The sequence below is a fragment of the Hippocampus bargibanti genome, linkage group LG20 (genome assembly GCF_051943395.1).
Source record: "Hippocampus bargibanti isolate YZ-2025 linkage group LG20, ASM5194339v1, whole genome shotgun sequence".
Lineage (NCBI taxonomy): Eukaryota > Metazoa > Chordata > Actinopteri > Syngnathiformes > Syngnathidae > Hippocampus > Hippocampus bargibanti.
Window position 1 is genome coordinate 4,726,839 of NC_142753.1, and position 27,871 is coordinate 4,754,709.

The 27,871-nt window shown below is 41.5% G+C and overlaps 2 protein-coding genes across 5 annotated transcripts in view; one reads left to right on the plus strand and one right to left on the minus strand.

The window, feature by feature from the left end:
• fam135b (family with sequence similarity 135 member B) overlaps nt 1-19,970 on the plus strand; it is a 33,728-nt gene extending 13,758 nt beyond the window's left edge. Inside the window, exons 7-27 of one of the 3 annotated variants that reach the window (XM_088986856.1) lie at nt 253-337; nt 455-962; nt 5,794-5,890; nt 6,111-6,190; nt 8,084-8,226; nt 9,678-9,748; nt 9,832-10,005; nt 10,084-10,210; nt 11,696-11,855; nt 12,273-12,322; nt 12,616-12,771; nt 13,520-13,593; nt 13,664-13,818; nt 13,902-15,360; nt 15,427-15,593; nt 16,106-16,197; nt 16,291-16,388; nt 17,720-17,871; nt 18,454-18,564; nt 18,713-18,826; nt 19,765-19,970. In XM_088986856.1, the coding sequence (XP_088842982.1) occupies nt 5,814-5,890; nt 6,111-6,190; nt 8,084-8,226; nt 9,678-9,748; nt 9,832-10,005; nt 10,084-10,210; nt 11,696-11,855; nt 12,273-12,322; nt 12,616-12,771; nt 13,520-13,593; nt 13,664-13,818; nt 13,902-15,360; nt 15,427-15,593; nt 16,106-16,197; nt 16,291-16,388; nt 17,720-17,871; nt 18,454-18,564; nt 18,713-18,826; nt 19,765-19,970 (3,666 nt within the window). In that variant the 5' untranslated portion in view covers nt 253-337; nt 455-962; nt 5,794-5,813. Of the gene's footprint in view, nt 1-252; nt 963-5,793; nt 5,891-6,110; nt 6,191-8,083; nt 8,227-9,677; nt 9,749-9,831; nt 10,006-10,083; nt 10,211-11,695; nt 11,856-12,272; nt 12,323-12,615; nt 12,772-13,519; nt 13,594-13,663; nt 13,819-13,901; nt 15,361-15,426; nt 15,594-16,105; nt 16,198-16,290; nt 16,389-17,719; nt 17,872-18,453; nt 18,565-18,712; nt 18,827-19,764 lie in introns of all 3 variants that reach the window. The other 2 variants (XM_088986858.1, XM_088986857.1) reach the window with 2 other exon arrangements.
• Nucleotides 19,971-21,033: 1,063 nt separating this feature from the next.
• khdrbs3 (KH domain containing, RNA binding, signal transduction associated 3) overlaps nt 21,034-27,871 on the minus strand; it is a 97,802-nt gene continuing 90,964 nt past the window's right edge. The window contains exons 13-14 of one of the 2 annotated variants that reach the window (XR_016113450.1): nt 23,538-23,618; nt 21,034-21,169 (exon numbers count right to left, since the gene is read on the minus strand). The gene's annotated coding sequence lies outside the window, so the exon portion shown is untranslated. The remainder of the gene's footprint in view (nt 21,170-23,537; nt 23,619-27,871) is intronic. The other variant, XR_016113451.1, reaches the window with a different exon arrangement.

The window sequence follows — 27,871 nt, forward strand, 5'->3', positions numbered from 1 at the left end:
AACTCCTAACCCTTTTTCAATCCCTTTCCGTTCTATTATTTTGTTTATTTATCGTATTTATATTATTCATAGAATATTTTGTTTTTCTCTTTTCACTCCCCTTCCTCACCCGTTTCGATTATGCTGCTGTAGATTGCAAATTTCCCCTTTGTGAGACGATTAAAGGCTTTCTGATTGTGATTCTGAATGGTTGGAATTCAGAAAAAAAATAAACAATAACAAGTGTTTTTTTTTCCTTCTTCTCTCTATCAGACCCCATGACTTGCACACTCATGACCCGAGGATTCCAGCTTGATCTTGCTTGATCTAGATGTCGGTCCGAAGAACCGCAGCACCCGTAAATAATAACCAACTGCCAACTTTTTTTCTTTATTATTGTTCTTAATTTCTTATAAGGCTTGTCGCTATACCTTTTTTGGGGGTGGCAACTAATCTACCGTGTTGCATTTCACAGGTTGCATCAACGCCCGATTTATCCCCCCCTACCCCCATTTTTTTTTACTTCCTTCCTCATTTGAAGGCTCACTTCAGCTTTTAGTGGGCTGGCTCTGATGTCAGCTGGCTGGTTGGCTGTCTGGATGCGAGAGTGCAGCAGCAGGACACACTGATAGACGCGCACACACCGCCGTGTCTGCATGCTTTCATACTGCAGCCGTAAAGGTCGCCTCTGCAAGTGGACTGGATGCCGTTGACGGCGAGGGCAAAGTCGGATTAAGCCACAGACGCATCCTCCTCCTCCTCTTCCTCCATGTGGATGGGAGAGACGCAGATTGATGAAGAGCGATAAAAAGGAAAGCGGGGGGGGGGGGGGGGACTGCAGTACACGCAGGATCTGGATGAATAACCATGGCAACAGCAGCAGCGGCGGTAGCGGCTCAAGCGGAGATATAAACATTGCACAGGAGCGCATCCGTCCGCATTGACTCCCGAGATCGTCTCATTTCCTGGATCACCGCTTTAAGGTAACCGTGCCGGACTTTCTGTATTTCGGTTGTGTCGCTCCGTCGGCGTTCGGAGGCGACACGGCAGACGTGCCCGTAAGGCAGGCTGGAAGGTCGGATTAGAGAACAAAGATTCTAGATGACTAATGCTGAACATCAGCGGGAGCTATTTCTGGACAACGATAACGAAGCTTGTTGAAGTCGTGTGCAACTTTCCGAATCTTTTATTCAAATGAAATCACTTGACCAGAAGTCAGGTCATGAAACTAGAAAACGACACCAAAGCCTGATGATGCTCTGTTGTTTATCGGTAATGTTACTGTAACTAAAATTTAAGTCCCATAAAAGTGATGGAAACTAAGAGGTGTCCCCAGTAAAATACGATGTCCCGCCATTTAGCAAAGTTAAAGTGCTGGTCAGATCTCCAGCATTGTTTTTCCCTTCCATAAGGGGGCAGCATTTGGCTTTTGTCCATATTAGCGCTTTGTTAACGCTTCAGATGGTGTAATAGCGCTATATAAACCAATATGTATGTATTGCATTGTATTTTGTACAGCCGCCTTCATTTCAAGATCATATAACTCCAGACCCATATCATTTAGGAATAAACTGTTTTTATGTGATGAAAGAAGAGAGTGTAAGGTTTCTTACGCTGTATTGAATGTTTATGTAGTCCTGAAACTCAAGATTCTTTCGGTCTTGCAATTTGAAGTGAAGTGAAGTGAAAATGACAAAAACCCTGGCACTGCAGTGGACACATTTTTTGCATATCCCAATGGGTTAGTATGGCGATAAAAATAAATGACACATTTTTGAGAAATATGTGACTCACACGGATACGCATGTGTACCCAAACTTTGGTTAAAATAGCGCACTTTTGAAATATGCCCAAACTAGAACATGGAAAACAGCGTAGGAATTAGCGTTATTCACCGCCGAAGCAGCGTCGAAAGAACAAAACAGGCTTTGCTGCCATCTTGTGGTATCTATAAGCGAAACCTGAAGACCGCAACGAAACATTCTTTGCGACTGACTGTCCAGAATTAGTTTTTGACCCTTGGCTCACTGGCAATTTTTGGAAATTGTTTTATGCTATTATGCTAACGCTGTTAAATACCATATAACATGACCACAAGTGCTTCTATTTTTGCACAGATGTCTCAGATCCAAACATCAACACCTCGCTACTCATGTTATGGCTTGAGAGTTTAACGCAACGTAATTGCGATGTGGTAACGTGTTGCGTCCATCGATGCGGCCCGTCATGTGACTTCTGGGTTTGCAACAGCCGAGCGGCAGAAGCACAAGATCACGTCGGTGCTGTCGCGAACAGAACAAATAGTCACTTGTCATGCCTGTCTAGGCGCATGACAGATGGAATGTTTGCAAGTTTGCAAGCAGGCGGATGACGACGAGCTGTGAGCGGGAGGTTGCGAAAACGTCTCGTGGCCGCCATGACACGTTCAGGCATTGGAGTTTAATGTCGTCATAGCAAAGAGCTTAATACGCCACCGTTAGGCTCGTGTGGTGGATGGGGATGAGAGATGGGGTGGTGGGGGGCTTTCAGCAAAGATTATGACATCACATGATTTCTGCCTCGGTGTTTCCCTGCCAAGGACACATTGTCCCCTCTTGTAGTTTCTGGGAACTGCGTGGCTTTTGTTCAGGTGGCGTAGAGCAGCAAAAATTAGATATAGTTGCGCAAAATGAAAGCTTGCTGTTTCAAAAAAAAACATTTAAAAACAAATAGCTTTAAATGGAGGGTATGGCAGCAGTGTCCTTTAACTCATTCACTGCCAAACGATGTGTCCACTCCAGTGCCAGGGTTTTTGTCATTTTGACTCAAATTGCAGGACACACAGCAATTTAGGACAATATAAACATCCAACACAGCATTAAGAAGCCTTAGACTCTCTTCTTTTATCAGAAAAAAAGAGTTAATTCCTAAGTTCTATTAGTCTGGAGTTATCTGAGCTTGAAATGGTGGCGGTTGTACAAAATACAATGCATGCATATTTAATTATACAGCGCTTTAACAACAGCTGAAGCTGGAACAAAGCGCTAACATGGAAAAAATGTAAATTCTGCCCCCTTGTGGAAAAGCAAAAAAACATTATGATGTCAGCGTGGGGGCACTTTTGCTGACATCATTAATGGACAACCGACGTCACTTTTTTGTTTAACTGACATCAGAAAAACTTTTTATAGCATCTAAAATACCCAAAACACGCAGTATGATATTTTTATTCAAATGCAAAACACCAATAAAAATGACTTCGTGTCCAAAATCTGCCAAAAATTGAGCTGTGAATTGGGCATTTTCAGAAAGTCCCGCCCCCAGTTCGTGACGTCACGCCAAGACGTCTTGCATTTCTGGAGAATCAAAACAATGGCTTCAGATTCGGAGAATATGCTTCCTTGTTACACCTCCAGTTATGAATATGATTCAAATAGTTCTGAAGAGGAAAGCATACATGTTTGCAATCGATTAAATAATTTATTCCATGCCATTTTGAGGCAACATTGGGGAGAAACGGATCACCAGAAAAGAGGCACAAAATGGCGACCTCCTGTGGCCACCTTCGTCTTCACAGGCTGATAAATTCCTTATATGGAGCTTGGACACCCTCTTCTGGCGGCTTTTGGGTGCAACACAAGGTTTTCAGACCAAACAATACAGCAAAATACATTGATGTGATGGACGGACTGCTACAGTGTGTTTTTTTTTTTTTTTTGGTGTGGGGCGTTCCTTTAGTGACGTCACGTACGGACTCGTCACCAACTCAAAAACAAGACTTCCTGAATATTCAGCGTGAGTCTTAAAACGTAAAATATAGCTATATGCGGTGGAATCTTTTTAAAATATGCTCAATAGGAGTCATTTGAAGCCATTTTACAAATTATGGACACAACTTGTCCGCAGACGTCGGTTGTCCTTTAACTTATTATCCATTTTCCAGCTGAGCCTAATAATATAGTCAGTCTTGTCTGCCTGCGTGTTATGTAACCGACACATTACAAAGATAGATTGTTTTGCGGGTGGGAGGAGGAGGGGGGTGTTAAGTCTAATTCGGCGGCACATAGTGCACATTCTACCTTACACATTTCTTGAGAAGAAGGAATGCAAACGATGGAGGTCGGCAAAGAACAATATTTATCGATATGGTGCTCAATCACACTTGTCCTGGGCGCACTTAGCGCTAAGCATTGGCCGTCGACTAAGTGGCAGCAGATCTTATTGGCTTCTCCGCGTTTTAGCGGCACCCTGGAGAATACAAATCCATGTCTGTTTGTTGTTGTTGTTGTTGTTCAAATGGGTCCAGGATGTTGTGGGCAAAACAAACATGTCTGTGATAGAGGAAGTACGTGGATCGAGGGTGTAATTTTTTTTAGGGCAGTCATTTTGAAAGCTCAAGAGAGAATTTTGCAAGAGGCAATGTGGGGATACAAAGCTTTGACTTTGACTTTGACTTTTTTATTCTTTTTTTTTTTCATTTTTTAAAATTGGAACATGTTATGTTAGCACTGAAATTTTTTTGTGCAAGGATTTTTTTTAATTTTAATTGAAATGTATCAGATGGGAGAACTAATGTTTTATCGAAAGGATTTAAAAAAATATTTTTAAACTGATTTTTTTTTTAACTGAAATGTATTGAGCACATTTTTGTATTTTTCATTTTCAATTTGTGTCACATTTTCAAAACACACATGGTTGAACTGAAATGTTTCGTGGAAGGCATTTTTTTGCATTTTTTCTTTAATCAAAACGCATATAGTTGTTTTGTACAAGGGATTTTTTAAATTCTAATTAAAACACATTATATGGTAGATCAAAAATGTTTCGTATAAGGGATATTTTTAATTGTTTTTTTTACTGAAAAGTTTTGTGCAAGGTTTTTTTATTTTTAATTTAATCAAAACACATGTGGTACGACTGAAGTGTTTTCTGGAAGGGATTTGTATTTTTTTTTTGTATTTTTTTTAAATCAACACGCATGTTGTGGTAGAACTGAAATATTTTCTGGAAGGGATTTTATTTTTTTGCATTTTTTCAATCAAAACGCAAATGGTTGAACTGAAATGTTTTGTGCAAGGGATTTTTTTTTATTTTAATTAAAACACATTATATGGTAGATCAAAAACGTTTTGTGGAAGGGATATATTTTTTAACTGATTTTTTTTTTAATTGAATAGTTTTGTGCAAGGTTTTTTATTTAATCGAAACACGTGGTAGAACTTAAATGTTTTCTGGAAGGGATTGTATTTTTTTTAATCAAAAAGCATATGGGTGAACTGAAATATTTTGTGCAAGGGATTTTTTTTAAATTTTAATTAAAACGCATTATATGGTAGATCAAAAACATTTCGTGGAAGGGATATATTTTTTTATATATTTTTTTTAACTGATATTTTTTTAAAACAATTTTTTGTTATTTTTTTAAACAATGTTTTTTTTATTTAATCAAAACGCATGTTGTGGTAGAACTGAAATGTTTTCTAGAAGGTCTTTTTATTTTTTTGCATTTTGTAAAATCAAAACGCATATGGTTGAACTGAAATGTTTTGTGCAAGGGATTTTTTTATTTTAATTAAAACGCATTATATGCTAGATTAAAAACGTTTCATGGAAGGGATCTTTTATTATTATTATTTATTTATTTTTTAACTGAAAAGTTTTTTGCACATTTTTTTTTATTTAATCGAAACGCATGTGAAAAGTTTTCTGGAAATGATTTTTATTTTTTTTACATTTTTAAAAATCAAAACATATTTATGGTCGAGCTGAAATGTTTCGTGCAAGGGATTTTTATTTTTATTGTTATTTTTTCTAATGTATGTTCTCTTTTCACAGGTGATGATTGGGATGATATCATGTCTGAAGTACAGGGAACGTTGGAGTTTTCCGTCGAGTTGCACAAGTTTCATAACGTGGATCTTTTTCAGAGAGGGTAAGAAAAGCCGTGATTCTTATTACTGAACGCTAATCGCCGATAATCTGCCACGCGCTGTGAATTTACAAATTTAGCGTTAATTTGTCCTCCAATGAGAATGCCAAAACCTTTCACCTCTCTCCATGCCGATTCCCAATTAGTGCACATATTAGAGAGGCAATTTAAGCCTTGTCACGTATCTCCAATCACCATCTCATGTCTAATTTTGCTCGTTTAGGTTCTACCAGATACGAACGGGTTTGAAGGTCTCCCCTCGGGTGCTCCACAGGTTAATGGTGACAACCCAAGATAGTGCGGGTGAGTAGCGGTGATTTTTCATCACATCAACCAGCAACGTTTCTCATCGCCGAACTGAGCATATTTCTGGAGCAATCAAAGCGCTTTCAGCTCGTTTCTAAATCCGAACGATACAGTCCCATTCTACATTTTTGTAAATCATTCACCCTCAATTGACATTCTTGACATCTTGCTTTTTCTTTCTTGCTGAATGAACCTTCCCAGAGCCTCACAATCAGCTTCTCCAGCGATCCAGGACACCGATTCGATGCCGATAATGATTCACAGTAATAGCGGTTATTTTTAGCTTTTTCGAATTGGCGAGGTGCGCGTGTGTCATGGCAGTTATGACTTTGATTCATCTTGATCCTGTTATTGAATCGTTGTGTGTCGCAGCCAATTGCGGTAACACGCATAAAGAAGGTGTAAGTTTACACAAATTCCCAGCGGACAAATCAGCCCATTTCCAACGGAGCTTGTGCGCCATCTTGTGCATTTTCTGGGCGCTACGTTGGAATCTAGATGGCTCGAATTGATACGGAAGTACTTCTTTAATCGATTGCAAACATTTATGCTTTCCTCTTCAGTACTATTTGAATCATATTCATAACTGGATGAGTAACAAGAAAGCATCTCCGAATCTGAACTCTTAAGCCATTGTTTTGATTTTGATTTTGATTGATTGTGGGACGTCGCGAACAAAGGGGCGGAACTTTCTGAATCTCCCCAGTATCAAGCTCATTTTGTGTCATTTTTTGGACACTTCAAGTCATTTTTTTGGTGTTTTGCATTTCACTAAAAATATGGGTATTTTAGATGCTATAAAACGTTTTTCTGATGTCAGTTAGGAAACAAAAAATGGTGTCGGTTGTCCTTTAAATGAAAGTGAACCTTGCTGAAATTAGATTCGATGAGCCTCTAATTGTCTCACAGTGGACAAATTGACATTTCACAGCAGCAAAAACCGAATACAGGAGCTGCTGTAAAGGCAGCCACTCTCGCGGCGCCATCTTGTAGTCAAAAACAACAACAACAAAAAACAAAATAACAAATAATGTGCATAAATACATAAAATACATAAATACATAAAAAAAGGCCCAATGTCATAACGTCACGATGAGGAATTGTATTGTGAGATTTGAGAAAAGAATGAACACACAGACACACACACACGTGAATATCCACACACAATCTGATGTAATATACCAGAGGCGATAAAATCGGATTATTTCTGGCACAGGACCAGAGAGACGAAAGCTTCGGGGCATTTCAACAAGTTTTAAAGGGCAGGATGCGATCACGCCCCAAAACGTGTACAGGCGGAAGCGTTTTATCATGTATGAAGCGTTTGATGTGTAACCTGTTTCATTTCCTTGTTGTCATATTTGTATCTTGAAGTACTTGTTTAACTCATTCACTGCCATTCACAAATTTATACGGGAATTGAGAATATGACGTAGAGCGCCATTCCCGAATATTTTTGGGTATTGGTTTTTTTCTTCTTTAGGTGCTGATAAAGCACTGGCAATGGCCTCTGGCAATGATTTCCATTTTCCACAAGTGGTCAGCATTTCCCTTTTGTCCTTGTTAGCGCTGTGTTCCACCTTCAGCTGTTGTTAAAGCGCTATGTAAACCAATATGTATGTAATGTTTTTATTTTGGACAACCATTTCATTTCAAGCTCATATAACTTAGGAATGAACTCTTTTTGATGATGAAAGAATCGAGTCTAAGGTTTCTTGCGCTGCATTGAATGTTTATGTAGTCCTAAAACTCAATATTCTGTGGGCCCTGGAATTCGAGTGACAATGACACAAACCCTGGCATTGGAACGGACACATTTTTGCACATCGTCTGGCAGTGAATGAGTTAAACATCGGCCTTGTTGTCACGAATGTCGTCTATGTCGCGCAGCAGGCGATTGCAGCTTCAGTTCCCCGGGGGTGTATGACGGCACGGCGTTCAGCCGCGTCTTCCAGATCCTATACCGCAATGAGGATATCACCATCGACGACAGCATGCTCTTCAAAGTGCATCTGCTGCTGGATGGCGAGAGGGTGAGTCAAACGTGACATATTGTGCACCCACGTACTTTCCGGTTTCATTCCGTGATTGACTTTTGGTGGACGGTACACAAAAAGAAATGTGACGGAAATGGTTTAGCGTTCATAGCTACTGCTATGAATGAGTGACATTTAGCCGGGGTTGTTACTGGATAGTATGCAGAATTTTGCATAGATATGAATGAACTAGTTTGACATATGTCAGAGATGTTCGATCGGACACTGTTGACAAAGGCTCGGACCCAGAAAAATTGTCTTTACTGCCGGCAGGAGACAGAGTCATTCATGACAGACACCTGTATTCTGCAGCCCGCTGCCAAGCTATTTATTGAGAGTATATGCACATTTAAGCGATACATTAATAAAACTAAATTAGTATATATTTTCCTGATTAGAATACCACACCCCTGGTACGTTCTGAGCACGAACAGCTGTAAGCAATAAAACATTGTCTCTTCTATGAACTCATATACAGTAAAGTCTCGTTATATCGATATTCAAGGGAGTGCGAAAAAATATCGATATAACCGGGACTATCGATATATCCGACCCTGTTTGCATGTAATTTTCTCCGTGCGTGCATAGAAATAGTATCGATATAACCGGGACTATCGATATAACGAGACTTTACTGTATTTGTAACCTGGCTAAAGAGCTCTTCCTGTGAAGGAGTTTTAAATCGTAAATTGCTTCGGCGATAAAGGAGCATCCCAAGTCCTAAAATCTGTCCAAGGCCAGATCTCCTCGATGAAGATGACAGTTTAACTTGCTGTGTTTGTCGACCTGATTGACCCCAGGTTGTCTGTGCTTCAATTGTGTATTCGAGTCACACATGTTGACTAAGCATATAACAGCATGAAACTTTTAAATATGATAACTACTTATTCTCTATCACGTATGCAAAACCCAATTAGCAGCTGGATTTTACAGATTGTAACTAGTAATGGCGGAATGTGCAGAATATAAATCTGCATCAAAAGTCTACTTTTAATGCGAGACAGAGGAACGTGAAGACATTTCGGGTGTCAGCAGCGAACTCTCCCAAAGGCTCTTGGCGCATTAACCTTCCGCAGGCTCGCTGTTGCTCGTACAGACAAAAATACCCCCCCCACCCTCGTCGCGTAGGGCCGGTCCGTGCCGGATCGATGGCTCGCCATTGACCAAAGATGGCCGTGTTTACCATCGCGTGGGGAGGCAGCGGCCGCCGTGCGAATCTATTAACGCGGGCGCTTTATTTTCAACCTTCAAACGACTCTTTCATGCCATTTTGGTTTCGTACACCTTTGATTTTAACGCGCAGGACATGATTTGCGTCGTTGGAAGTACATTTGAAAGCTTTTAAAAAAACAAATGAAGCAGAGATATTTGCAAGTCAGAACATTTACGGTTCTTCTCGTTGAATGTTTTAAAGAAATGATGGATTTTGAGTGTTGTTGTCTTTGTAGCCGGAGGACGCTCTCAGCGAGGTGGACTTCCAGCTGAAACTGGATCTTCACTTCACTGACAACGAGCAACAGTAGGCTTCGTACCCGTTTTGGTTGTCAATCAAAAACCATGAACCACTCACGCGGAACCGTAATTTATGACCGACTTCCCCAGATTGTCCGACATCGTCTCTGTGCCGTTGATCAGCAGCCGCACCCTCAATCTCCATTTCCACCCTCGGAGAGGCTTGCATCATCATGTGCCCGTCATGTTCGACTACTTCCACCTGTCCGTCATTTCCGTCACTGTCCACGCCTCACTGGTTGCCTTACATCAGCCGCTGATCAGGTAGCGTCAAGGAGGTCCTGTTCACTGAGCTACGCGCTACGTATATTCTGGATTTTAGCATGTGTGTTCTCCGTCCAGTTTTGCTCACGCGGGAAAGGCCTCCTGGTTGGGAAAAACTTCACCGGAGACCTACAGTGACCAACCGGAGATCTCCGTGGAAAACCATGTCTTTGGAGGAGGCTACTGCAAGCCCGTCATTTCCGAGGTATGGCTCGGGAACTTCAGTCCAAGATAATAACGATCTCCGATAATAACGATTTCAATTTGAAATAAAAAATAATGACTGTTATTGTGGTTTACATGAGACAATTTGAAATTCTTCAGCAAGCATCGCGCCACTTGACATGCTTGGTTTGCTTTTGCGGGCTGAAAAAGAAAGAGGTGGTGGGCCAGATTTAGCCCCCGGGCCTCGACTTTGACACCTGATGTTGGATAAAGCACTTTTTTTTCTCAAAACTAGCATCTCAGGTTCCTTTCCGTGTCACAGTCTTCATTGGAAATGTGTACTCATTCGCTGCTATTCCCTAATGTATTCGGGAATTGAAAAGTATGACGTGGAGCACCGTTCCTGAATTTGTTCGGGTTTTGTTGTTTTCTTGCGGCGGGTACAAATAAAGCCCTGGTCAGACCTCTGGCAATGTTTTTCCCTCCCACGTGGGCAGCATTTGCCTTTTGGTCCATGTTAGGGCATTGTTACAGCTTCAGCGCTATATAAATCAATAATTGTATTGTATTTTGTACATCCGCCCCCATTTTATGCTCAGATAACTCCAGACCCATATAACTTGGGAATTAGCTCTTTTTTTCGAATGAAAGAAGAGTGTCTAAGAGATTAATTGAAAGCTTATGTAGTCCTAAAACTCAATATTCTGTGAGTCCTGCAATTTGAGTGAAAATGACAACAACCTGGCACTGGAGTGGACACACTTGCACATCGTCTGGCAGTAAATGAGTTTATGAGTACCCCACTTGCTGTCTCCTGCTTTTTTTGCCCCTACCCCACCCCTCTCCCGTTCCTGGCGGGCCACTTTTAACAAGATCTAGCTTTGGACCAGGACCAGAAGGAGGAGGGGGGGGGGCATGGGGGTATGTCTTCTTTTGATCCCAGTAATGAGTTGTGCTGGCAAGCGCCACGTGTCACGTAGCTGCGAGTGAAAAGCTTCCTACTCGATTAGTTTTATTTTGTGAGATATATTTATTTTTTGATCGAGATTTCGGCAACTTCTTTGAAATATTCGTTATTTTAAACTCAAAACTCAATTGTAGAGTACCATTTTTTTTTCATATTGAAACCAGTTCAAACAAACCCACCGCTAGTTTTTCACCTGTCAATCATCAGTCAGTCCTCCAGGCGGCTCACAGAAAGAAAAAAAAGAATTTTGTAAGTAAACATACAGGTGTTCCTTTCCTGGTTTTCTTATCCCGCAATTCTGCGATTACAGAGCGTACACACGCATGATGATAGGGCCACAGTCTCAACTTGCCTGGGGTAAATTATAGTATGTCCGCAGATACGCCAGGCATGAGCCCTTATTATTATTATACACTTTTTTTGTTTTTTTAAGCAGTCAGAAAACGCCGTTTGTTTTTGCCACCTGTGTTTTCATGCTTATACAATCTGGCCTTTTTCGGCGAGGCGACCACTGACCTACATCATGGCTGACGTTTCCCTATTATGTGCCCCCCCCAGGGGAGCTTTTATGTGCCGAGCGAGGACTGCCTGCAAAGAGCGCACACTTGGCACAAAAGAGTCTGTCGCCTCCTGCTGTCTGCCCACGATGGTCTTCGCTGCTACTGCGCTGCTCTGATGAAAGAAGTCCCGCAGTTCCAGCAGATGTCGGCGGACGCGGGTTAGCAAAGTTCGGCAAACGAAACGATTGTTTACATCAGGGATGTCAGTCATTTTTTTGCCGCGGGCCACATTGTAGTTACGGTTTCCTGTCGGGCGCTGTTATGAGTTTTGGGAAGCCATTAGAATGTTTAATCCTATCCATTTATTACATATAGAGCACAAAAAAATGAATGAAGAACTAGTTTTCAAAATTGAAGCAAAAAATGACCCTGCTTTACATGAGACAATTTGAAAGCATAATGGAATTTCACAAGTTTGATTTGCTGTTTAGGGCCCAATAAAATGATGTGGCGGGCCTTAATTTTGACACCTGTGGTCTACATCATTTTGCCTTTAGTGTGTGTAACTATCACATGATCAATAACGGTCTGAGTCAACACTAAATTCTACTTTTCTACTCTTGCTCTCATTTTAGAAGTCCCGCCCGTCGAAGAGACTCTAAATCAGCTTGCGATAGAGTTACAGGTATGTATCTAAAAAAAAACCACACACACACACAAAGTTGATCATAATCCACGTGATAATTTTTGGTCAATTATTTTTTATGATGCCATATATAAAAGGTATTTTATTCGTTTTGTAAGTGAATATAGTTGTCAGAAAGTGCCTTTGAAATGGAAAAAGATACAAAAATATGTCTTTCATTAAAGATGCGCTTTATAATGCGATGTGCCCTATGTTGCGGATAATACGCTAATCAATTCCCGGAAGACCCAAAACTGAGATTCCGCTTTTGAGAACTCTGTTGTCCGTGCCAGCTGCAGGAGGGCCGCGAGAAGGTGGCGGAGCAGATCAGTAGAGACTTGGGCCACCTCTGCAAGCGGCTGACCGCTCTCTGGCGTTGCTTCCTGGAGGCGGTGGTGCTCAACTCCCGCGTCCTGTCCTACATGGCTCAGGAGCATCACACTCTCAGGGTGTGAACCACAGAGACAGAATTATTATTCCTACTTATTTATTTATGTATTTATTTACATAATTATTTCTACATTTATTTATTTACGTATTTGTTTATTTATCTATTTATGTTTTTGTGTATGTATTTTATGTATTTGCATATTTATTTGTGTGTGTATTTATTTGTTTATTTACATATTTATTTCTACATTTATTTACTTATTTACATAATTATTTTTACATTTACGTATTTATTTATTTATTTGTGTATGTATGTATTTACGTACATATTTATTTCTTTATTTGTATATTTATGTATCTATTTATTTCTGTGTATTTATTTTCATATTTATTTATTTGCATATTTATTTATCTATTTATCTGTGTGTATTTATGTTTATTTACATATTTATTTCTACATGTATTTATTTATTTACATAATTATTTCTACATTTATTTTTATTTGTTTTAGTTGTGTATGTATGTATTTATGTATTACGTACATATTTATGTATCTATTTATTTCTGTGCGTATTTATTTATTTACATATTTATTTATTTCTACATTTATTTATTTATTTGTTTATTTATTCATTCATTTCTACATTGATTTATTTATCTATTTTCATTTTTGTTTGTCTTGTGCATATTTTGCCAAAAGGTCGCCAGCCGCTATTCAAAGCACAAATGGAAAAACATTTCCAAAGTTTGGAAATGTTTTTCATTTAAGTGACATTTTCTTCACCGTTGCATTTGTTTTTCTCAAAGGTGAGGAGGTTTTCGGAGGCGTACTTTTTCACAGAGCACCCCAAAGAGACGTCGCTTCTATTTCAGGAGGAGCTGTAAGTATGGCGAGAAGGTAACCACATTTTGGATGAACCTCTTCTTGAAACGGCGTTGTTGACCCTCAAGGATCGGCGAGCAGGTCCAGATTGCAGCAGAAGTCCGGTCTTCGGATTACTTTGCCAAAATGCCCCCTTTACCCGTCGAGTGCCTGGACATTGATGGCGACTGGAACAGCCTTCCCATCATCTTTGAGGACCGCTACGTGGAGTTTCCTGAAGAAGGTCCATTCAACATGTTTTGAGATGTGGTACGTTTGGATGCCAAAGTCTTTGCTCCGTTTCGCTCACACTTTTGTTTATTCCAGAGCCATTTCCGATTCTGGAGGACCCGAATGCCAAACGCTTTGAAGGCTCTCCGGATGCTTCGGATAGTGACGATTGCATGGATTTGACCACCTACGTGTCGCTCATCGGAAAGCGGGGCCACTGCAGACCTTCTCGGGACGCTTTTCCCGTGGAGGAAAGAACAAAGCGACCGGTCGTGGAACTTGTCACGTGTCAAAAAGAAGAAGTTCTAGAAGATGGCATCATCGACGCCTCAAAGGACAACGTTAGCCAAAAAAGTGACGATAATGACTTTGAGATGCCATTAACTCAGTTTGCGGATTCGGAAAGTGAAGATGCTCCACTTAGCAACCCCCCGCTTTCATCGTCCTCTCTCAGTGGTCTTCGGAAGGATTTTCTCCCTCGAGGAGGTCCGGTTATCTCGAAAATGATCAAGCGATCGCCCTCGGTCATTTCGGACTCTGGTATCGAAAGCGAGCCCAGTTCTGTGGCCTGGCCCGTTGGTAAACCCGCTTCGGACTTTTCCGGCGAACGTGAGATCCGGCGGCAGAAAGTCTTTCGCCACCCGGTTCTTCGCGGTTCTTTGGAGGGTCTGCGGATGGAGAGCAACGGGAGCAGTCCAAGCGGGGGTATACAAGCCTCCTTGACGTCTATCAGTTCGCTACCTTATGAGGACGAACGGGATCAGACTCACGGTGGGAAACTGACCAAATCCGTGTCAGCACCGCAGATCAGTAGCCCGGACGATGAGGAAGACGGCACACCGCTAATTACAGAAGCGCACGGCCATTTTTCTCTGAACCCGGAGCGGTCCGAATCATCCATTTTGGACACACGTTCGATGACAAAGAACAGTAGCCAAGACATCGTCAGTACTGAAGCTTTGCAAAACGTTACAGAGACCGAAAAATCCGGCTCGGCTGTGAAAGAGAGTCCTCTTAACGACTGCCGCGGCCAGGTTGTCAATCATCTCGTGAGCGGGTTAAGTGCCTTTGTGGACGATGTCCATATCGTAGCTTTGGAAGCAACGGACCGGACGGGCGGTCTCCACGTCAATGAGAACCAAAGTCTCCACCGGACTAAATTTCCAAACCAGGAGTCCAGAACACCTGAAATTGGTTCTCCGCCATCTTGGGAAGACGGCGACCTCACCATGCCGACGAGCCATGAGATCACGTCGTACGGTGAGCGTGACAGCACCTCAGCTAGTGACTCGACAAAACCCTCCAAGGCGCCGAACTCGGGCTTGGCCTTCGTCAATAAGAAAATGGTGGAAGTGGTGAACATGTCGGTGTCCTGCGCCCCCACCTGTCTGCCATTTTCCTCTGCTCTGAGAGACTCTCCGTCCATGAGCGGCATGTCCACCCGCCTGACCACTTCGCCCATTACCAACCAGCCGCTGGGCTCGTTTGGAATCATCTCCTCAACGTTAGCCAACCCTCTCGGAGTCGACCAAGAGGTCAACGAACGCATGCTGAGGTTGGTTTTCCACTCGCTGACCATTCGCGACATCCTTTTGCCATTTGCCTGTCTGCACAATTCCAGTTTCTATAAAGCCAAAGAGGAGCTGTTTAAAGCGATGAACTTCCGAGGTGGCCTTTACAGCGATCTCCCTCTGCTGGCGTCTGACTCGCCCTATTTCCCGCCCGAGGAGGACGACGAGGAGTTTGACGACGGCATCCACCTGGTGGTGTGTGTGCACGGGCTGGATGGTGAGATTTAGATCGGATCGGATTGGATTAGCCTTTAATAGCCTCGTAATATAGAAATTTGCATTTCACAGCACCAAAATGATGAAAGGAAAGAAGTAGAAAAACAAAATACAGGAGAGGCTGTAAAGGCAGCCACTCTGACGGCGCCATCTTGAAGTCAAAACAACAACAAATGTCACACCAACACAAAAGTCACAGCGAGTCATTCAGTCTTAAGCACTTTATGTACCCTCTTTGTTGCATGAAGCAGTTTTAGATGAAAGAGGAGAGGATCAAAGCATCCTTTTCACCAGTGGATCAGGGACGTCGTAGTGGAATGTACACGTCTGCTACAAACTGGATTTTGAAAAGAAACATGAAGCTGTTGCATCCATTAACAAAAAAAGATTGTAAATCTGCTTCAATTCCAAACCGCGGCAGTTCCACATACGCATCAGCGCTCATACACTTATCAGAGTGATAAATTCAGACATTGTGTAATTTTATTTCCCATTTTTTTTCCTCTCTTCCAGGAAATAGCGCAGATCTTCGCCTGGTGAAGACGTTCATCGAATTAGGCCTGCCAGGATCTCGGCTGGACTTCCTCATGTCCGAAAGAAACCAGGTACTCTACGTTAATTTTTTTTTGCAAAACAAAACAGTAAAAATCAATTCATTTAAATCCTTTTTTAAAAATGTTTGAATTTCTTCTTTGCAGACTGACACATTTGCTGATTTCGACACCATGACGGACAGATTGCTGGATGAGATCATTCAGCACATCCAGTTGTACAATCTCACCATAGGCAGAATAAGGTCAGTTTTCATTGCATGACAGGACACCGGACACAATATTAGGTGATGAAAAGTAGCATATTTTACGGTGTATAAGGCGCACCTGCAATGAATGAAAAAAAGTTTTCCAAATTAAATAATAATTGTGCTTCCATTCGAAACAGAGGACTTCGGTTCTTTGTACTGATGGTTAATTCTTTAATGTGATTTCACACCATCGACACCACCACCGTAGAACTACAAACAAGTATAAAAACATAGCTATTATTTACACATAAACAGTTGGACTTTACATCAATGAAATAAAACGTATGCGATAGAATCGTACAGACCACTTTGCCCGCTTTCCATCCGAAATGGAAGTTTTTGATCTATTTTTCCTTGCAATATAGTACAGCGATAAAGCATGTCCACTCTCGCCATCTCCTCAGTGAAATGAAACTTAAAGTAGCGAGGAAAGTAAAATCTGTACCGGAAATGACAACAACCCAATATATTGTCAAGAAAAATAAAGCACAGCCATCTGCTGGTCAACAATGGGATAGCGGTTAGAAACAAATATCTCAGCAGCATTTACGTACAATAATAATACATTTCATTTATAAGCGCATTTCAAAACTCTCAAGGACACTTTAGTCACAGGATATTTTTTTTCTGCGGGTGAGCAGCGGCAGCCGCACACGCTAGCGTTCACGCAACCCGGAAGTAACATAAAGTAAAACAAAAAAAAAACTAAATAACAAATAATATGACAACACAAAGACACAGAGTCATTCACTTTATGTACCCTCTTTGTGACATGAAGCATATATAATATACTGTATGAATATATAAATATTTTTCAAATATAAGGGACACCACATAAGGTGCTACAGTAGAGAGTAGAGGACGAGTTAGAGTCAGTCGCTGGCTGCTGATAGTACAGTAAAGTCTCGTTATATCGATATTCTAGGGAGTCCGAAAAATATCGATATAACCGATATCGATATAACGAGACTTTACTGTATTTGCAAGACCTGTTGTGGCTCAATATGTGACTTCCCATATAAGGCGCAGCGTCATCTTTTGAATGAAATCCAAGGCTTTTGGGTGCACCTTATACACCAGATAGTACGATACTTATTACGAATAATAACAAAACTACATGGTGAGAAAACTATTCTCCATCTTGTCATAGTGTACTGCACTTCCTCCAAATGTCATTAGAGGGTAGCAGAGAGCAAAAAAAAAAAAAAAACTTGATTGACACTGGCCAAATCCAAATTGTCTTTACGAACATTGAATCAACGCAATGATGTTTCTTTAATTAGATTTTTTTTAAATTAGATTAAAAAAATGTCTTGCCCCAACAGCTTCATCGGACACTCCCTGGGGAACGTGATCATCCGCTCTGTGCTGACGAGGCCTCGCTTCCGCTGCTATCTGCCCAGACTGCACACGTTCCTTTCGCTATCCGGCCCGCACTTGGGGACGCTGTACAACAATAGCACGCTGGTCAGCACAGGTGAGACAGGATGTGCTTGATAATCAGGGTTTTTTTGGCGGGGTAGGGCTGTATTAAGCGGCTTCTAGCGCAATAACAATTAAAGGACAACCGACTCCGGACAAGTTGCGTCCATAATTTGTAAAATGACTTCTACTGAGCGCATTGTACAAAGATTCCACTGCATATAGCTATATTTTACGTTTTAGGACTTGCGCTGAATATTCATGAAGTCTTGTTATCGAGTTGATGACGATGCCCTAAGTGACGTCACATTCGGAACGCCCGATGATTGATTCTGGAGCAAGGCAGTTCGTGAAGGAGTATCCTGGCGTGATGTCACGAACAAGGGGGCGGGATTTTCGGAATCTCCCCAGTTTCTAGCTAGTTTGTGGCAGTTTTGGGGCACTTTAAGTCATTTTAATTGGTGTTTTGCATTTGACTAAAGATATCAACCTGCGTGTTTTGGGTATTTTCGATGCTATAAAACATTTTTCTGCTGTCAGTTAGGAAACAAAAAATGGTGTTGGTTGTCCCTTAAGTGGTAACACTGAAAAATACGCCCATGAAATTCACAAGGATTGTATGTTTGTGGTTACCAAGGTCTGTGGTTAATGCAGAAGCTGAAGAAATCGGGATCCTTGCTGCAGCTCACCTTCAGAGACAACGCCGATCCGCGAAAGACTTTCCTTTATCTCCTGAGTCAGAAACCCGGTAGGACAACTCACTCCAATGTCGATCGACTTTTCAATCAGTCTGACGACAGGCCGGGAAAAAAAAACAATTTTATCGTGTCTCACCTGTCATTCACACACCCCCACACATGACGCATCATCTCCTTTCTTGTATCATTTCCCGTTAGGGCTGCAGTTCTTCAAGAATGTGGTGCTGGTGGCGTCGCCCCAGGATCGTTACGTTCCTTTCCACTCTGCCCGCATCGAGATGTGCAAAACGGCTCTCAAGGACAAAACCACAGGTGAGGCGATCGACCCGCATTAGCTGTGTTGAATGAAAACGTGACTTAAAAGCTCTTCAGATCATCCAGTGCATGAATAAATAAAAGAATGAAATAATAAGACAACAAATCACTTAAAATAAACAGGCCGATTAATTCATTCACTGCCAGACATGTGCAAAAATGTGTCCACTAGTGCCATGGTTTTTGTCATTGTCACTTGAATTCCAAGACCCACAGAATATTGACTTTTAGGACTACATAAATATTCAATGCAGTTTAAGAAACATTACTCTCTTCTTTCTTCAGAAAAAAAAGAGTTAATTCCTAACTCATGTGTCTAGACTTATATGGGCTTGAAATGAGGGTGGCTGTCCAAAATACAATGCAATACATGAATATTGGTTCATGTAGCACCTTAACAACACCTGAAGCTGTAACAAACGGCTAACATGGATCTATTCGCTATGTCTCTAACTACCTAGCTAACTATTTATTTGCTATCTAACTAGCTAGCTAGCCAACTATTCGCTATCTCACTAGCTAGCTAGCTATTAGTTATCTATGAGTTAGCTAGCTAACTTTCTATCGATTTGAGTTATTCCGGGTTGAGTGAACGTTGTGACGGCGCGTGTGGCTGCCGCTGCTCACCCACAGAAAAACTGATCCTGTGACTGAAAAGTGACCTTGAGAGTTTTGAAAGGCGCTTATGAATAAAATATATTATTGTTATTGTTAAAAGGCAATGCTGCCTCATCCTTGAAGGGGAAAAACATTGCCAGAGGTCTGGCCAGCGTTTTCTCGGCACCCTAGCATGAAAACCAAAACCCGAACAAATCCGGGAATGCCGCTCAACGTCATATTTTTAATACCCGAATAAATTTAGGAATGGCAGTGAATGAGTGAATCGGACAGCCAATTAATTGATCAGGCATTCTATTTCTTCCTTCCCCCGCCAGGCCCCGTCTACACGGAGATGATCAACAAACTGCTGCAGCCTCTGGTGGAGGCCAAAGAGTGCCGCCTGATCCGTCACAACGTTTTCCACGCTTTGCCCAACACGGCGAACACGCTCATCGGACGAGCCGCCCACATCGCCGTCCTGGATTCCGAACTTTTCCTCGAAAAGTTCTTCTTGGTGGCGGGACTTGACTATTTCAAATAATATTTTTTAACCACCAACGTGTATAAAAATATTGTACTCTGATATGTAGATAGCATGTGTTCGTCGGTTTAGCACGGTTAGCGTGTTCGCCACCGTTTCGCACGCTCACCCACTGTGAGCGTGACTTGTAGCCATGCCAATTGTAACAAATACAGAACATCTATCCTGCATAGATACTTGCCTTATTTGCTAACTGCGCCGCGCTAGGAATTTGACGGGCGCGGACCATTTTGTCGCCATCTGAGTAGCCTTGGCCAAGTACGCTCGCACAATATGTCGGCGTTAAAAGAAGGATCTATATAAGAAACTTTGGAATATTACGGGAAGTTTTTTTTAGAACTTTTGTTGTCATCTCCTGTTCCGTAGCGCAAATCTCCATTATCATGTCATGTCTCATAATATTGCCATTTTTTTCTTGAAATGCTACACATTGTAAATTATGGTTTTATTCAATAACAGCCTGTCTTATTCCCATCTGAATTAAAAAAAAAAAAAAAGAATTAACTCATTTGCTGCCATTCTGAATTTATTCTGGAATTGAAAATATGACATAAAGCGCCATTCTCAAATTTGTTTGGGTTTTGTTTCTTTCATGCTTGGGTGCCAATAAAGCGCTGGCCATGGCCTCTGGCAATGTTGTTTCCCTTCCACGAGAGGCAGCATTTGCCTTTTTTCCACGTTAGCGCTTTGTTACACCTTCAGCTGTTGTTTAAGTGCTATATCAACCAATATGATTTACATTGTATTTTGGACAGCCGCCCTCATTTCCAGCTCAGATAACTCAAGACCCATATAATTTAGGAATTAACTCTTGTGATGAAGCGAGTGTACGGTTTCTAATGCTGTATTGAATGTTTATGTAGTCCTAAAACTTAATATTCTGTGGGTCCTGGAATTCAAGTGACAATGACAAAAACCCTGTCTGGCAGTGAATGAGTTAATGTACCTAACAAGGAAACTTATTAAAATGAATGGATCTCTCTTAGCAAGTAACATTAGGTCCTTAACCTGTGTGTTTGCACAGTACTCCCGGGGTTAGGTACTCACCTGAAGGGTCGTCTTGAGTCCTCATTCATGCCACTGGAATACAGTGGGTGTTGTGTGGAGGAAGGAATTGCGCGCCCCATCCTTCAGACTAAATCCATTAGTAGCGCAGGCTTTAGCTTCCAGCGGAAGACACCATCTCCGAATTCGATGGACTGCCAAGGAGGGGGAGAGGAACAGTACGATTTAAAATGTTTAATAATAGGCAAAACACTGCAAACGTACGTATTGATCCGATTCTGATGCACTAAATAGGAAGCCTAAGAAAAAAAATACACAAAGTATCAACAAAAACGTACTTTGGTATAGGTGAACCACAGTGCCCTGACCTCAATCCCAATCAAAAATAAAAATGCTAAACCTCCATAAATCTTCTCAGAAGAGCCGAATCTTTTGTTGTAATAAATATAGACTTTCTCGGACACCCTTGAGTCAACCTCCAGCAGGCTTTCGACCCCCGCATCCCGACCACCATGACGTGCATCCCCGTGTTTGCTTTTAAACGCTGCAGAGGTCAGCTGTCAGAGATCCTTGTTGTTGACGATTAAGGTTGTCAACGTGACTGACTGCCATCAATGCGCAGAATTGTGTACCTTCCCCCTTCGCAGGCCAAACTCATGTGTGTGAATCGTAGAACTTTTTGTTGACGCCATTTTCAAGTATGTACATTTGTGTGGCCTTCTGTGACGATATAAGTTGTTTTCAACCGCAGTCAACTTGATAAAATGGATCGCGTCAATAATGGTGTTAACCAAGAGAGAGATATTTGTTGTGTGTACTACGATCAAGTATTACAGGGGGCCCGACGGCTGTTTTCTGTCACTCATGAAAACACCTGCGCATTCAGTCTAAATTGAATGTAAAAAAAACGTCACTGTGAGAACCTTGTATTTATCCCATCTTGTGAAGTGTATACAATGTTAAGTACAGAGGAAACAGCTTTGTGTGTCTGTCTATAAAGAAAATGTTTTCCAGGAAGATATTCCTTCCTGTTTGATGTGCTTTATTTGATTGCCTTGAAAGCGACAAGCAGTATTCAACATCTTTCGAGGAAATGCGTCGGTTTTTGCATATTTAGCATTACTTGTTAAAGAACGAGATAAAAGCGAGCTTGGTGGAAGTAACTTAAAGGAAAATGCCATCATGGAGCAGGTGAGAGGAATTCTGGGCATGAAATGGAAATGGAGAGTTGAGCGTTTAGTCTGAAAAAAAACACCATGTATTGTAACGTATTTTTGGCTAAAAAAACGACCATGTATAGTAAGGTGATTTTGGTGGAAAAAAAAAGACCATGTATAGTTTTTTATTATATATATATATATATATATATTTTTTTTTTATTGTTATTTTTTTTGGGGTGGGGGGCTAACAAAGCGACCATGTATAGTAAGGCATTTTAGTGAAGAAAATGACCATGTATAGTAAGGCATTTTTGGCTAAAAAAAAACACCATGTATGCTAAGGTGTTTTTGGCGAGAAAAAAAAAAACTACCATTTTTGGCAGGCATTTTTGGCGAAAAAAACGACCATGTATAGCAAGCCGTTTTTGGCGAATAAAACGACCACGTATAGTAAAGCATTTTTGTCTAAAAAAAACAACCATGTATAGTCAGGCTTTTTGGTTAAAAAAAAGTGACCATGTACAGTAAGGCGTTTTTGGCAAGAAAAAAAGACCATGTATAGTACTTTACTTTCTTTTTTCATTTAGCAGCCTATCTTTTGGATGCACTAATGTTTGCCTTAAAGTATTAATCGGTTTGAAATAAGTAGGAATTTTGTGTTGCCAAAGGACTTTGTAGTTTTTCAGAAACTCCTGCAATGTAAGGTACTGCTACTCCTCTCCTTTTTGTATCTTCAGAATTCTTGATTTCATTCCCTATTCTTTCCTTTTGACATTTGTTAAAAGACCACTGCGGGTAACCACAGTTTGTGAGTGCTCTCCTGATATGTTTTGACTCCTTTTCTCTACCTTCGACGCTTGTTGGTATGATCCCGATGCTGGAGGGTTCTGATAACTCATAGTTTGTGTTGTAGATTATGGTTAGAATCAAAAAGTAAGTATTGGTCATGGCCTTCCTAAAGACTTCTGTTTTTAGCGCTCTGTCCTCTTTTATATTGTACGATGGACCACTCCTGTATGACTGAGAGCTTACACAAACGTACTTCCAGAGTTATCATTTTAAAAGGCTCCAGTTCATTAAATTAGTCTAAAATCACACAGAGACTACCTGGGGAAATCGAAATCACATTTTCTAAATGACATTTTCTTTATCAAACCACAAAAAAATTAATTATCGATTAGTTGTAGGTGAGTTGCTTGTTCTGTAGGCACAAAGGGACATAAGTCTTCATGTGCCGGTCCCAAGCCCGGATAAATACAGAGGGTTGTGTCAGGAAGGGCATCCGACGTAAAAGCTTGGCGGATCGGATCAAACCTCTAAAGATGGAGGACACTGATTTGCTGTGGCGACCCCTTGAAGGGAAAAGCGGAAAGGAAAAGAAGAAGAAGTTGTAGGTACTTACTCTTACCAGCAGATGGTAGTGTTCTCCTTTGCTTTGCATTTCACCATTTGAGAATGATTAAATCCAATCGTTCTGTTCTTCCTAAAACACAAAAACAGATTGGCATGTTTGAAATAATGAGTAGGCGAGGGAGTTTAAATTTCAAGTACAGTAAAGTCTCGTTATATCGATATTCAAGGGAGTCCAAAAAAATATCGATATAACCGGGACTATCGATATATCCGACTCTGTTTGCATGTAATTTTCTCCGTGCGTGCATAGAAATAGTATCGATATAACCGGGACTATCGATATATCCGATATCGATATAACGAGACTTTACTGTACTTCTTACAAATCATACACTATCCAGATTTAGGGAAGGGCGGTGGGGAGGGAGCGGGGGGGTCTTATGACTGACAAGGATGAAACCCCAAATCCATTCATCATTGCCTCTGCTGGAATGGAGCAGTCAAAACTTTTTTCTTTCACTTTTTTTCCCCTCCTCAAGGTGACCATGTTTTTCCCCTCTCTTTTTATCCCCCCTTCCCCTGTCGCTGGATAAAAGCGAAGGAGAAAAATGATTTGGACGATAGCTGCCAATTTTGCGAGAATTGTTGGCGAGCACACTTGAGCGGTCAAATGCGTATCATTTCTCAAGCGAGGTTGAGAGAGTCTGCGTATGTCGCTCTAGAGGTCAGGTCAGTGGATGCTGAAAGCAGATACATTTGTGGGGTTTGGAAAGGGGAGGAGGGGGCATGGAAAATGGGGGCGGGGGGTGATGGGCTGTCAAGAAGACGAGAGGGAGCCTTGCTAAGAGGCAATACTCCAAACAGGGACATGGATGGCGAAGTGCATGTTGAACAAAGGTGGGGTGAAGATGGGTGCAGGGCGGGTTGGGGGCAGGAAACTAAAAAGACGCCTTGGGAAATACATTTAATTGCTTCCTTGTCGCGGTGTGAAATGAGAAAATGGATATAATTGTGTGTAATAAGTGCAAAGCAAGAAGTACAGCAAAAGCACTCAGATAGAATGAAAAAAAACAATCTGGACGCATACAACAACGCTAAAAAATAATAATTACGGAATTGTGGACTTGAAGTTAATCAAACCAAGGTTTTTTTTTAAACCATTTCCACCTACCTAGACTGTGAGTGGATCTGAGGCAACGAGAGGGAATAGAAATTCAGATAGGTCAGATAGGTATGGAGAGGCAAGGTTATGGATAACTTTATTCTCTAACTTAATTCTATATTTGACCAGGAGCCAGTGGAGCTCTTGGAGGATGGGGGTGATGTGGTGAAAGGATGAGGTTCTGGTGATGATCCGGGCTGAAGAATTCTGGACGAGTTGAAGTTTGTGGAGAAGTTTCTGAGGGACACCAAAGAGAAGTGAATTGCAATAGTCAATCCGGGAGGTGACAAGACTATGAACGAGGATAGCAGTGGTGTGAGGAGTGAGAGAAGACGATTGATATTGCGTAGGTGGAATTACGCAGACCGGGTTAAGTTATTTATATGTGTGTGGTGTCAAGAATGACGCCTAGACTTTTCACCACGTAACTATAACAAAGATGGGCCTGAAATCGCTCCAGAGGAGACACCGTGTATAGCACGAGGACCCTAAACCAGCATCTTTAGCTAAAACTGCTGGATGGTCAAAGATAAAGTGGATCCAGCGCATAGAGGCTTTGGAAATATGAAAGAAGTAATCCTCCTGTAATCCTAAAAGATCCCAGCATGCAAAGAAATGCTAATCCCGTGTAATGATAGAGGATCATGACAAAGGTCTGCTTTCTGTCATGCAAAAAAAAAAGACAAATGGCAGCAGGGAAAAGGTGTGTCGCACGTTGTGGGGGGGGGGGTCCTGATGGTTAAAGGTGTGACAATTTTCAGCCAAAAGTGCAAAAAGGTGGCGGATGACAGATTTGATTCTTGTTAGCATCTGAATCCATTTCATTCTTTAACCACAGATTAACCTCGATCCCGCATAATTTAGGATTATACACTGAGCGACAAGTGCATATGGTGCGCCTTTCCCCCGTGGGGGCACCTTGCGTGCATTCCTGCAATCTCCCTCCCAATCTGGGACGCCATCTCTCCCGAGTCGCAATCAAATGCGTTGACTTTTCCATCACGCCGGTCAACTCCTAAATTGTTCCAAGAAGGTTTTTCGACTTTTCGCATTTGAAATCACATTGAAACTATTGGGCGAAAAAATCAGCTCAATTCTGAATGGGAATTTACAAACGCCATCCAAAGTATCCCACAGCAGCTGCATTCAAAATGGTACGTCAACCACTACAGGAAATATAGTGCACACAATCACCAAACTCGAATAGGATGCTCTGCAAAAATAAATAAATACATACATACATAAACAAAATGGCTTACGAACTTATTTGGTTCCCAGACAGAGTGTGTAAGGCGAAAAGTGTGTATCCCAAAAATTAATTTCCCATAGGAAACCATTAAAATGAGAATAATCTGTTCCCAGGTCCACATAAAACGTAATTTTCTGTGCTATAGTATTATGAATAAAGAAATAAACTGTACGGTACAATAAAGTCATTTTATTTACTTTTGTGATGGTCGTTAATGGCTTGATGGAATGGATTAAACACTTGATGAGGAACATAGGCTTCTTTCACCATCTTGAGGAATGATCCCTTGTAGGTGCTTTCTCTGTGATAATTGTATCTAGTTCTTCATCAATTGTGATCTGTTTTGCTGGGTTGATAGCTTTTTGCATCAAGTGTACAGATGGCTCGTGCGGGTTATTTGTGGAGCCTGATTGATGGGATATTTTAACCTTCCAGTCTACACTCTGCTTTTGAACTATCAACGTTGAAATGGGTACAAATTTCACTGTTTTCTATCCATTTTCTCACCATTTCACTTTTCTTTCACTGTTGTTTTTTTGTTTCAAGCTCTGTCCTCTCCCTTTCATGTGTGTGTGTTTTCTCACTCCTTGTCTGCCTGTCTCTTTAATGTTTAAACCCCTCCCCCACCCCCCCACTGCTGGGTTCTTGACCAATCATGTGCCTTTAACCGAAGACGCCATTTTGTTTTTTGGGGAACGACCTCACTCTCTCTCTGTCTGTAGCCCCATTCCTCACTGCTGCGTTCTTGACCAATCACGTGGCTTTAACCAAAGACTGGGGGTGGGGAATAGAGGACAAAAACAGTGGCCACCATTTTCTTGTGCCTACATGATGCATCCATTTTCAAAAATCTTAGCATTGAAAACAACGTAAAGGTGACATAAAGATGCCGAAACTAGTCATCCCAGATTTTTGTTTTTTTTTTGCTGGTATTGTCGCTCAGAAAAACTTTTTTTGGGGGTAACGAAGGTCGTCCTCGCCAGAATCCCCCTCCCCTTTCAGACCCTCCCTGCGCGCTTTCGGTTTCCGTGAAAACGCGGGGGGTCGAGCGTGAGCCACCAATTCAAAACACGAAGTCCCCGGCGTTAATACGGTTAATTGGCAATTTGATTGAACTTCAGAGTTGAAATGAGAAGTGGGCTATTCATTCTTTTCATTGCTTAAATATCATCTCGGCTCTTCTCTCTCTCTCTCTGGACGACAAGAAGGAAGTCAATTTATTCAAGAAAAAAAAGATAATGGGTGTTAATTCACTCAGTCGCTGACCCAATTAATAGCTCGCAGATGTGAATTGTCTCATGTAGATAGACGAGACAAAAGATTGCTTCATGTCAAGAGTAAGTAACCACTTGCAAATTTATGAATCACAAAAAGCAACCCGCTCCCTTTTTTATTTCTTTTTTTTTGCATGCATCATCGGTGAGGCCTGGTTGCATTTTTAGCTCGCAATAGCATTGGGGACTCACTCGCTTTCTTTTTGAAGATGCACCAAGTGAGAGTTGGGTATTACGTCCATTGGAAAGGAAGGGGGGAGGGGGGGTTTAGCTTCTAGCGTACTTGGAGAACGCAGGGGGCCCCGGAAGAAACGGTCAGGGTCACTTTTATTTGAAAGGAAAAGCTGTGTGTGCTTCACATGCTCACCTTTTAACGACAAAGAGGGTAAAAAGGCAATGTTTAGCTAGGCAGCAGGTGGGGGGGGGGGGGGGGGGCGATGCAAAATCTGTTTACCCAAGAGAGAACGCATTTGTTTAAAATAACAATAAGCCATTGCTGAAAAAGGGGGTTGCTTTCCTCTTCCGACACAAAATTTAGGGAAGAAAAGACATAGCATGACCTGAAGTTAACCCGCGCGCTAACTCGCCCAATTAGGAGTCGCGATGCTCACATTAGAAACAGTCAAATTATTTTGAAGGACCGACCTTCACGGAGTTCATTCTTTTGAAAAGTCGACGAGGGGAAGAAACGTACGTCG